The sequence below is a fragment of the Molossus molossus genome, unplaced genomic scaffold, assembly GCF_014108415.1.
Source record: "Molossus molossus isolate mMolMol1 unplaced genomic scaffold, mMolMol1.p scaffold_m16_p_21, whole genome shotgun sequence".
In the NCBI taxonomy this organism is placed as follows: domain Eukaryota; kingdom Metazoa; phylum Chordata; class Mammalia; order Chiroptera; family Molossidae; genus Molossus; species Molossus molossus.
The window spans coordinates 12,790,077-12,802,267 of NW_023425357.1; the positions used below are offsets into that span (position 1 = coordinate 12,790,077).

At 54.2% G+C, this 12,191-nt stretch overlaps 1 protein-coding gene across 1 annotated transcript; it reads left to right on the plus strand.

Annotated features, from left to right (window-relative positions):
- The first annotated feature begins 575 nt into the window (after nt 1–575).
- CNFN (cornifelin) lies at nt 576–7,032 on the plus strand. The gene is given in 7 exon segments (XM_036275053.1): nt 576–636; nt 4,950–5,032; nt 5,593–5,697; nt 5,699–5,774; nt 6,213–6,323; nt 6,722–6,858; nt 6,939–7,032. Coding segments are annotated over 7 exon segments (663 nt in total). The 3' UTR covers nt 7,029–7,032.
- Nucleotides 7,033–12,191: the final 5,159 nt, after the last annotated feature.

A 12,191-nucleotide genomic window follows, 5' to 3' on the forward strand; every position in this document is an offset into this window, starting at 1 on the left:
TAACCATGTTACATAATTATCTCATGTCTTCCTCATAACAGCTCTAAGAGATTGGGTTATTATTATAATCCCCGTTTTACAAGTGAGAAAATTGACACCCAGGAAGAGAGAATCAAGATGTAAAAAGACAGGAGAGATACAAAACACAGATGGTGGTAAACAAAGAGATAAAGACACACCCAGGAGAAAAGTAAAGATAGGGGGGAAAAGGAGAGGGGCTGAGAGCCCGGACACTGGGAGTATGAGGGGGACAGGTCTCCTGGGTTCTGGGGAAGAGAAGTTCAAGAATGGGGACTCTTGGGTATTTCCTGCCCTGACTCCCACATACCATGCTGTCTAGCCCTTCTTGCTGTGGGTGTTTGGCCTGGTTGGGGTAAAAAATAATGATTAGAAAGAACAGATATGTCATTACCTTATGAGGAGATGATAAGAAAATGATTCACGGGGGTGCCCTGGGCCTAGGAGGAGCATTTTCCCCACAGTCTCTTTGATCTGGACACATCAGACCTCACAAAGGACCCAGAAGGCCCTGCCCCTCTCTGTCCCTCTCCATCGCTTAGTCTCCATTACTCAGAATGGTCGCCAAGCCCCTCATAGAGACAGATGGACCATCCTGGGGCAGCAACAACTCTACTGGTGGGTCTTCACTCTTTGGGTCTCTCTACTTTCCCCCAGACCTTGAACCAGTGTCCATAAGGGGTCCTGGCTCATTGCAGGGGCTCAGCCAATGCTAATGGAGTAGATGGACAAACATCCATGTCATTCTGTGCAGCTCTTCCTCTGTCCCCATCCTGCCATCTTCCCTGCCCCTGTCATGTTTGGTTTCTCAGCCTCTCCCTGGTCTCCCCATCTCCTTCCCACCCTCCCTTTCACCTGATGTTTCTCCCAAAGTCATTGGGCCCACCATTCCCATTAGGGAGAAACTGAGGCTCACTTTGGAAGGTGTCAGCCTCCCAGGGCCACCTGTAGGACCTGTCAAGGAGTAGCTAAAAAAGGGATCCTCAAGGCCCCAGACACAGACACATTCCCAGCACCTCCGAAGACAGAAATGCAAGAACACACCAAGCACGTGCCCTTACAACACGTGCTCAAGGTGATCTTGCATGTACGCCCACACAATCAGAGAATTACACACAGCACACGCAATCACCTACAAACACAAACGTAGGCATACAATCACAGAATCACTGCACTGACAACACATCCAGAAATATCCTGTTCCACATGCAAAACAGCCCCGCCGGCGTGGCTCAGTGGTTGAGCGTCGACTCATGCACCAAGAGGTCGCCAGTTCAATTCTCCATCAGGGCACATGCCCGGGTTGTGGGCCAAATCCCCAGTGGGAGGCAGTCAGGAGGTGGCCAGTCGATGTTCTCTCTCATCGATGTTTCTATCTCTCTCTCCCTCTCCCTCCCTCTCTCTCTAAAAATCAATAAAGAAAAAACAAAACATATACCCCCATTATGCAGTTGTTTGCCCAGCCACTGATAGGCAGTCAGCCAATCCCTATTAGGACCATGAGCAGAGACTTGGTTTCATTTACTCTTGTATCCCCAGAGATGTCATCATCATGAACACAAAATGTTTCCTTTGTGCCAGGCACAAGTCTAGGCACTTTACATGAATTATCTCATTTTATCCTCTCAACAACTCTATTCTTGACAACTCATTCTACAGATGGAAAAATTGAGATCCCGAGAAGTTTAGTTATTTACCCAACGTTTCATAGCCAGTAAGAGGCCATCAGGATGTAAACTTGGGTTTTTTAGTCCATCACATAAGGCTACCACACCATAAATAATTCCTGCCTTAATCCAGTCAGAACTACAGAACCTTGACAGCTTAGACCACACCCAAACGCAGGCGCACAGTGGGTAGAAGATTCACGGGAGGCCAATTGAGACACACAAGTAGGAAAGTCCCCTTCACTTGTCACACCCCAGAACACAGGGACACGCAAAGTGACACACTCTGAGACAATCCCCACACAGTCATACAGCACCCAGGGAGGCACACACCACGCAGACACACAACACACCAAAACCTAGACACGGGGACCCACCCAGAGCTCCCTCTTCCGCTTCCAACCCCACTGGGCTGGCCCTCGAGGAAGCAGCAGGTTTAGGATGGAAAGAGGGGCCACCTTGCTTGTCCGCTCAGCCTGACCGGTTCCACCAGGGCCATTGGTGGCACCACCCGCCTTATGAAACCCATGTTGGGCAACTGGACCCAGACCTGGCCTGGACTCCTAGATTCTAGGGAGAAAGGGGCTGAGAGCCTGGATTCCTGGATTCTGAGGGAAGAGGGGATGGGTGCCCATTCATGGATTCTAGGGGAGGAGATGAGGGGGATTAGGACCTGAACTCTCAGGTCTTGAGGAGAGAGCATCAGGGGCCCGGGATCCTGGATTCTGGGAAAAGAAGAGTCCAGGTACTAGGATTGCTCTGTAGGGCATTTCTCTTCACCTTTCTGAGCCTCAGTGTTCCATCTGCGAAAGGGGCTTGTGCCGAAGTCCACGTGCTGGGCACGGCCCCTGTCTAGGGTTCCAGATTTAGCAAATAAAAATACAGGATGCCCAGTTAAATTTGCAAAAGGCAAAAGATGTATGCATCCTGAAGAGAAACCAGAGTATTAGAGGCCCAATGAAATTTGAATTTCATATTAACAACAAATGTTTTTTTAGTATGTGCACATCGCAAATATTTCATGGGACATACTTATTCTAAAAAAAAGTATTTGTTGTTTATCTGAAATTCAAATTTAACTGGGCGTCCAGTATTTTATCTGGCAACCGTATTTGAGGGGGCGGAGGCCAGATGCCTGGAGACTCTGCCCTGGTCACTCCTCAGCCCCTAGGCCTCTCCTCTCCTCCCCACCCCCCACCCTAAGCAGGCCACCTCACAGCTTCCCCAGTCCCGATTTCCTCACCTACATGACTTGCTGTGTCTAATTGCTGCCCCCAGGCTGTGGAAGAGTGGGGAGAGGAAACTGGAGGACAGCTCCAGCTGTCATACTTGGAAGCCCCAGGGTCCTCAGAGGTGACTGATGCTGAGTCACCTGCACCCCATGGTCTGGACCGTAGGGGATGGGGCCCCTGTGGCTGCCTCCAAGGAGCAGTCCTGGAGGTTGGAAGGAGAGAGACTCAGAGATGGGGAGACAGAGAACTAGAGAAATCTGGAAACATTGGCAGAGAATAGAAAAGAAAGAGGTGGCTGCCAGGGTGGCTCAGTGGATTGCGCGTCATCCTGTGCACCAAGAGGTCGCCAGTTTGATTCCTGGTCAGGGCACATGCCCAGGTTGTGGGCACGATCCCCAGTGGGGGGTGTGCAGGAGGTGGCCAATCTGTGTTCTCTCAGCAATGTTTCTATCTCTCTCTTCCTCTCTCTCTCTCAAATCAATAAAGAAAAATATTAATAAAAAAAAGAAAGAGATTCAGAGCTGGAGACAAAGATGCAGATTGAGGGGACAGGGACACTAGAATAGAAGTGGAGATAAGATGTTCCACAGACATTCAGGTTCTCAGACTGAGTGATGGACACACACAGGCAAGAAGCCGAGTGCGGCCCACGAGTCTGGGACGAGGACAGCCAGCCATCTGGGGGCTCCGGGAGGCCAAGGCTTGGGACCCGATATGTTGAACCAGAGGGTTGGGGGAAAGCTGAGGTCAAAGGCGAACAGGGTGATCTACCTGCCATCACCCCATACCCAGTGGAGTGACAACACCACCTTCTCCATAGGTGACACCCCAATTTTCCAGTGCCTCCTACATTTTTGGGGTGACACCCGTACTGGGAACCCCACCCGGCTCTAATGCTGCTTCCCTCACTGAGTCACCTCCAACCCCGCCAGGCCTGCTGTGGGGAGACATTGGGGACTCAGGCATCAGGCCCCCAGCTCTTTCACCCCTCAGGAACCCAGCAAGTGGGGAGTCCCAGGACCCCTGGCCAATTCAGGGACGCAGCCTGACCTAACCCAAGAATCTGCACCCCACCCCTCCTCCCTCAGATCCAGAAATCTGAAGCCCTCTCTCCCTCCTTTATCAGGGATCAGAGACCAGGCCCCCAGCCACCCCCACCCCCCATCAGCCCCAGGAGTCCGGGTCCCAAGTCCTCTGCTCAGTTAGGACCCAGGAGGCCTGGGCCACAGCCAACTCCTTGGGGAGCCAGGCTTCTCAGTTCCCAGCCTCCTCCCTCCCCCAATGTAGAGGTGGGGTGAAGTATATTTATTTACTTTGGTTCCAGCAGGAATCACAGCCAAAACACACCCCCCCCACGTGCCTCAGGGTCCTGAATGGGGGGACAATGCCCCCTCGCTCAGGGAAGTGGGGACCTCACTAGGATGATGGGAGAGGCCCTGAAAGGGAGCTCACGCTGTGCTGTCCCCTGCACTGCCGGCCTTCCCGCTGTCCCCCTCCCCTTCCTCCAAGTCCTAGTAGCCATTGCCTCCACCCACCTGCCCCTCACCTTCCCAGCTCTGTTCTCTGAATCTGTCTCCCCCTTCTTGTTACTGCTCCCCGATCTTTGTGCCTCTCTGCCTAGGCGTCTATTTCTCCATCCCTCTATGTCTTCTCATCTCCCTCCATCTCTCTGAATCTATCTTCTCTCTTTCTCTGACCGCGACCTCCCCTTAGGTCTCTGTGTCCCCCATCCCTTCCCCACCTCTCAGTCTCTCCCTCTCTTTAGGTCCCTGTGCTTTGACCCAGCTGTGCCCCTCGCACCTCCGCTCAACCTTCCCTTCCCAGCACGTGGCCCGCTCCAGACTCCTTATCCCTGGACCCCCTCCCCCACAATTTCCAGGTCATCTGAGTTACAGGAGGAGGGGGAAGTGGGGAAAAGGGGGAGGGGAAGTTCCAGGGCTGAAGGAAGAGGTTCCGCCTGACCGGCTTGGCTCCCTGGGCACCTCTGTCAGAGCCCCGCCCAGGCCCCTGTGGCCCGCCCCAATATAAGCAGCTCCCTGCCTGAGATTGAGAAGTCAGTGCCTGTCACTCACACCTCTGTCTCCATCATTGACGCCGACGTCCGCGGTCCTGCAGGTAGGCGCACCCCGCATAGCCCTCTGCTCTGAGGTCAGGCCTCTGCTCTGTTCTCCCCCACAACCCACGCCACTCACATCTCTGTCTCCTTGCAAGATTTCTGACTCTCTCTCTGGACATCCCTACCTTTCTCCATGCTCCCTTTGCCCCTTTCTCAACCTGAGTATTGTTGGGGTGAATGTGGAAGTCCTGAGGCCTAGTACCCCCTCTACTAAGCCCCTCGGCCTGGGCCATCGGATGTGGGGCATTTGTCTTCACCTCTCTGAGCCTCAGTGTTCTGTCTGTGAAAGGGGCTTGTGGAGAAGTCAAAGTGCTGGGCAGGCATGAGCATTACTGGTGGCATCTCTTCGGGCATCTGGCTCTGATCGCTTCCTCCCCTTGTCTACAACATCCTGTCTCTGTCTCCTGGGTTTTCTCTCCAGCTCTGCCTCTGGAATGAGGAGGGTTCTCTAGGGTCTGTCGGGCAGCTGTACAGAGACGGGCGAGTTTCTCGCCCTCCCCCCCATCCGTATTCCATGTCTCTTCTAGCCAGCAGGCTGACGTGGCCTCTTTCTCCCCAGCATCTATCCCCTGAGAACCCAGCCCCTAGTGCTCCTGCCCCTTGCCCTCCCCTCCCTCAGTATCCAGCGTCCCTTGGACAGACTCCGCTGCTGTCACCACCGCCACCTCTGCCGTCCCCAACGCTGCCTCCTCAAGGCCAGCAAGATGCAGTTTGAGATGCACGACAACGTGAAAGGCAAAGGTGGGATCACTGGATGGACCGGCAACCCTTCCAGTCCCTGGAACCTGACCGCTTCCCTCCCCTGGGCACCCTGGCTTCGAAGACAGACGGCGCCTGCTTGTACCCCAGAGGCCCCTGAAATGCGGGAACCCAGCACCCCAGGCCCAGACGTGGAGAAGGCAGCAGCTGTCTCAGCCCCGCCCACATGTGGCACGCACCCCTTCCCAGACTGCAGGAGCCCCACTCCCAGCTCAACTAGATGTGCAGGAGGCAGTGGCAATGGGGCAGACTGGGGTGTCGATGCCCAAATGTGCCAGGAGGGAAGAAGCGTAGTGGTGTCTCCTCAGTGGGCGGCCTGGTGGCCCCGCCCAGACTGCCCGGCAGAGGGAGGGGTGGCAGCGGTGCGGGGACCCAAGAGGGCTGTGAAACTGCCCGCTGACCCCGTCCCCACCTCTGCAGCCATGTCCTACCCGGTGACCAGCCAGCCCCAGTGCGCCAGCAGCTGCTACCAGACCCAGCTCAGTGACTGGCACACCGGCCTCACGGACTGCTGCAACGACATGCCAGTCTGTGAGTGCCCTCGCTCCCCTGCAGGCCCCAGGGGTGTGGGGGGTCACCCCAAACCCCCTCCGACGCCCTACTAACTCCACTCCCTCTCCCCTCCTTGGACCCTGAATTCCTACCCTCTAACCCTCATGCCTTCCTCGGCCCCCCAAAACTTACCGGGATCCTGACCTCACACCTTTCAGCTTCCCCTCAGACCTTCAACCTCCTCCACCACCTTCGCCCTCCCGCCACCCCCTTCACACCCTGTTTCTCAACCACGAATCCTCCTCCCCGCGCCGCCCCCCCCCCCAGTTCCCTCTGGGACCTTTGCTTCGCTTCCCCCGACACTCAATTTTCCCTCTGGGACCCTCAACTTGGCCCCGGGGCCCTCGGCCGCGCCCTGACCGCCCCGCCCGCCCCAGGTCTGTGCGGCACCTTCGCGCCCCTGTGCCTCGCCTGCCGCATCTCCGACGACTTCGGCGAGTGCTGCTGCGCGCCCTACCTGCCCGGAGGCCTGCACTCCCTGCGCACCGGCATGCGCGAGCGCTACCGCATCCAGGTGCGCGGGCTCGGACCGGGCTGGGGGCCGGGCTCCTGGGACCCCGGCGGAGCGCCTAACCTCTCTCTCCCACCCTCCAGGGCTCTATCGGGCACGACTGGGCGGCCCTCACCTTTTGTTTGCCCTGCACTCTCTGCCAAATGGCGCGGGAACTGAAGATCCGAGAGTAAAGTGTCCCCCCCACCCTCCTTTCCCTCCTCTGCCCGATCTGGGAGGGCCTGCCCCTCCGCCCTATCCTGTCACCAGAAATACACCCACAATAAAAACCTGAAAACCAACTCCGCCTACATCTTTTGTCCCAGAGAAGGAATCTGGGTGGAGAAGGAGGTTTGGTGTGGAAGGTGGGGACACCCGGAAGATGCCTAGGTGTGGAAGGTGTTCTGGAGTCAGACATTTGGCCCCCGCCTGCTGTGGATGACATTGGCAAGTCTCCCTCTCTAGGCCACGGTGTCCTTACTAACAAAGTTACCCCTTAGCCCAGAAAGGCCCTCTTGGTAGAGTCCAGGGACTCAAGAGCCACCTGCTCATTTAATACCAACAGGTTCTTAGCCTACACACAACCCTAACAGGTTAGAGGACCTTTGTTTCCAAAGCAGAGAACCGCCAGGTTTAAGGAAGGAATCTGTGAGTATCACCAGTTCAATCCACTCTTGATCACAAAAGCAACTACAGATTGTAAAATGTTCTATTCTCGAAATTAGACAGACCTGGGATCCAATCTTGACTCTCACCACTTCCTGTGTTCTTTTTTTAAAATTATTTTTAGAGAGGGAGGGAGAGATAGAAACATCGATGAGAGAGAACATCTACTGGACACTTCCTGCACGCCCCCCACTGGGGATTTGGCCCAACACCTGGGCATGTGCCCTGACCCGGGAATCAAACTGGTGACCTCTTGGTGCATGGGTTGACACTCAACCACTGAGCCACACCAGCCGGGCTTACTGTGTTATCTTAACGAATTAATAAACCTTTCTGAACTCATTTTTTCTCTGAGGATAATCCCTAGTAAGTATGTCATATGGCTACTGGAGAGCAAGAGATGGAACAGATGGAAAGGCCAAAGAGTAAACTTAATAAACTGTTGTTATTATTTTATGTATTGTATAACATTATAACTATTCTGATATTAATATATTATTTGTTATTGTTCTCTGTGGATCTGACCATTTGAGTGACATCTTCATTTAAAATATCCAATAGGCATCTCAAATTTAACATGTCCAAAATTTAACTCGATTTCCCTCCCAATCCGGCTCTTCCACAGCAAGCCTCAACCTTCCAGGTGCTCAGTCACTTTCTTTCCTGCCCAGCATCCAATCTGTCAACAAATTCTGTTCTACTTTCTGAATATATCCAGGATTTCACTTCTCCTCACTCCACTGCCCCTTGTTCCAGCCACCTTCCTCTTCAGTCTGCATTAATGCAGTGGCTTCTCAATGGGCTCCCTGCCTCCCCCACCCCCTTTAGTCCCTTCCCCAGAGCCTGTGAACATCTGAGTCAGATCACATCCCTCCTGAGCTCACAACCCTCTCACGTCTCCTCCCACAAGAGGAAAAGCCAGAGTCCTCACTTGGCCCAAGGACCTGTATGATCTGCCTCTTGTTCCCTCTGTAACCTTGTCTCCTCCTTATTTTCTCTACTCCAACTACACATATCTCTTTGTTATTTCTCTAAAATGCTAGGCATAGTTCCACCTCAGGGCCTTTGCATTGCTATTCCCTCAATTTGGAATTCTTTTTTTTTTTTTTTTTATCCTCACCCAAGGACATTTTTCCATTTTTTGTACAGATAGAGTGGGAGGGAGAGAGAGGAAGAGAGAGAGAGAAACATCGATGTGAAAGGGACACATCGAGTGGCTGCCACCCGCATGACCAACCAGGGCCGGGGACAAACTGCAACCGAGGTACATGCCCTTAGCGGGAACCGAACCCGGGTCTCTCCGGACCGCAGGCGGACGCTCTAACCGCTGAGCCAAACCAGCCAGGGCAATTTGGAATTCTTTTCCCTCAGATGTCCTTGTGGCTCACTCCTTCACTTCTGCTCACGTCATCTTATAAGATTCCCTTCCCACCTTACATTAAATAGCAAGTGGAGGCACCCCCTCCTACACTGCCTTGTTTTCCTAGTCATCTTCCAACATACCCCATAATTTACTTATTATTGGGCTCCCCACTGGCTTATCAGCTCCATGAGGGCAGGAACTGTTCATTTGTGTTCCCAGCACCTAGGACAGTATACGACCCATTATAGGTGGAGATAAGTGATCACAGGTGGTGGGTGGGGACAACACTGGTTTAGCAAAAGGGAGTGATTTTATTTATTTTTTCTCCTCACCCAAGGACATTTTTGCATTTATCTTCAGATAGAGTGGGAGGGAGAGAGGGAGGAAGAGAGAGACACACATCTACTGGTTGCCACCCACACAACCCCAACAGGGGCCAGGGACAAACTGCAATCTAGGTATGTGCCCTTAGCAGGAACCGAACCTGGGACTCTCTGGTCCGCAGGCCTAAGCTCTGTTGAGCCAAACCGGCCAGGGCAAAAGGGAGCAATTTTAGAGGTAATGGGGAGCAGTGGTGGAAACTCAGGCTGATGTCAGGATCTGGGTTCGCCTATGAATTAGCCCCGAGGTCTTAGGCAAGGGACTTAGCTTCTGCTCCCACAAAATAAGGGAATGAGCTTGTATCTCCCAGCAGGGATGCTGGGAAGACTAAGACTCATGCCAAGCACCAGGCGTGGTGCCTGGAGTGCCCTTGGGAACATTTCCGCCCTTTTCCTGAGCACTGCCAATCCTTAGGCCGTTGGTGGCGGCACGTGGGCTAGAATTCAGGCCCCAAGCCGTCCACACCCAGGCCTTCTCTCTCACTCCATGAGACTCTTGCCTTCAGGTGTGTGGACACCAGGGAGAGGTGACAGCTGAGGGGCCAACATGGAGGGAGGGCATTTGTACACGGATATCTGCAGGACAGGGACAAGAGTTGGAGCAAGGGTGGCTCTGCATCCCAGAGAAAAGGTCCAGTCACAGTGCAAATGCTCTCCTTAGGGAGGCAAAATCACCTAAGACGGCTAGGCAGAGGCCTTGCCCAAGGGTTCTAGGCAGAGCCTTTTGCACCAATGGTTAGGCAGAGGCCTTGCCCAAGGGTTCTAGGCAGAGACCTTGCCCAAGGGTTCTAGGCAGAGGCCTTGCCCAAGGGTTCTAGGCAGAGGCCTTGCCCAAGGTTCTAGGCAGAGGCCTTGCCCAAGGGTTCTAGGCAGAGGCCTTGCCCAAGGGTTCTAGGCAGAGACCTTGCCCAAGGGTTCTAGGCAGAGACCTTGCCCAAGGGTTCTAGGCAGAGACCTTGCCCAAGGTTCTAGGCAGAGGCCTTGCCCAAGGTTCTAGGCAGAGGCCTTGCCCAAGGTTCTAGGCAGAGGCCTTGCCCAAGGGCTCAAGCACAACATGGAGGAGCCTGGAAGAACCACCTTAGCGTCCTCCTGGTCATGCGGGACGCCCTCTCCACTGGCCTTGGGACTCAGGCAGCACACCTTGCTGTGGTTAGGTCCCCAGATGGGAAGTTCTGCCTTCTCACCAGCAGAAAGTGGTTTTGAACAGCCTGCCCCTAGAGCCTGCTCTCAGCCAAGTCAACCTGTGGCTTCCTCTTCGGGAGGCAGAAGAGCCGACGGTCCAGGCCGGGCGGCTCGGTTGGTCTCTGTACCAGACGGCGACAGGCTCGATTCCTGGTCAGGTCACGTATCCAGGTTGCGGGTTTGATCCCCATTTGGAGCACATACAGAAAGCAACTAACTGATGTTTCTCTCTCCCTTCCTCCCTCTGGAATCAACTAAAATACATACACACGCCCGGCCAGTGTGGCTCAGTGGATTGAGTGTTGTCCCATGGACTGAGAGGTCCTGGTTCTAATCCCGGTCAGGGCACATGCCCAGTTTGTGGGTTCAATCCCCAGTAGGGGGTGTGCAGGAGGCAGCCAATTGCTGTTTCTCTCTCACATCAATGTTTCTCTCTCTCTCTCACTTCCTCTCTTTCTAAAAAAAAATCAATAAAAAAACCATTCAGCCCTGGCTGGTTTGGCTCAGCAGTTAGAGCATCAGACTGCGGACTGGAGTCCAGGGTTCCCGCTAAGGGCACGTACCTCGGTTGAGGTTCTTCCCCCACCCAGGTTGGGGTTGTGCGGGTGGCAACCAGTCGATATGTCTTTCTCATGTCAATGTTTTTCTCTCCCTCCCGGTCTATCTAGAGATAAATGCAAAAATGTCCTCGGGTGAGGGTAAAAAAAAAAAACATTAAAAATATACATGTAACATACACACACACACAGAGCCTGGTGGTCGGGCACCTGGATTTGAGAGTCAGGTCTGGTTTCAGATGACAGCTATCACTCAACAGCTAAATGTCTTCTCATTTGCAAAAAGGGGATACATGGTACCCAACTCACACAGCTGTTCGAAAGATGAAATGAAACCACAGCAGTCACAAGCCAAGCAAACTGTCTGGCATTGGCACTCAGTACATACAAGTTCACAGCGCATCCTGGGAGGTTAGGTACTACCGTCAGCTCGTGAAGGCAACTCATGAATGGGCAAAGAAATCCCTGAAAATCCCATAAACGGCCAAGAAAGCCTGAAAATACTGATATTCACAGACCACACTAGAGACCCACACGGCTCCCACATCACCTCGTCCTCGGGGCCTCTAGGCTGGGTTGCACAGGAAGGTATAACTAACACTCCCGGCGAGACTCCTGGGGAGGCCGCGGAGGGGCCAGCGATGATCGCCTGCTCCCACCCCCCCTCGCCTCAGTGCTCTCGTCTGCCAGGGGCCAGCGATGATCGCCTGCTCCCACCCCCCCTCGCCTCAGTGCTCTCGTCTGCCAGGGGCCAGCGATGATCGCCTGCTCCCACCCCCCCTCGCCTCAGCGCTCTCGTCTGCCAGGGGACTGGCAGATAAAGGCTCCAGAACGCTTTAGGCTTGGCTGAGTCTACGTGAATAGGAGAAAGCTCGCCATACTAGGGTCTCCTTTTAGACTCCATGCCCAAATTCTCCTCTATGTCGGGGGCCAGAATCACACCTGGTCCTGGGACCAAGGCAAGTCTGTTTTCCCTCCTGAAACAAACTGAGGTCTCCCCGTGACAGAGGTCGGGGAAGTGCCAAGGTCTCATTGCCCTCATGTCCCCTCGGTCTGTCCCTTCTAGGAACTAGAGCTTCTACAGTGGCACCACGCCAACCCCTGCCCAGGAGGGGCAGAGAGGAGCCCAGGCCATGTGGCTCAGAGGAGGCACCAGGGGTCGGGGTCAGAGCCGAGCCGCCTGTAAGAGGACCGCACTGGGACACGTCT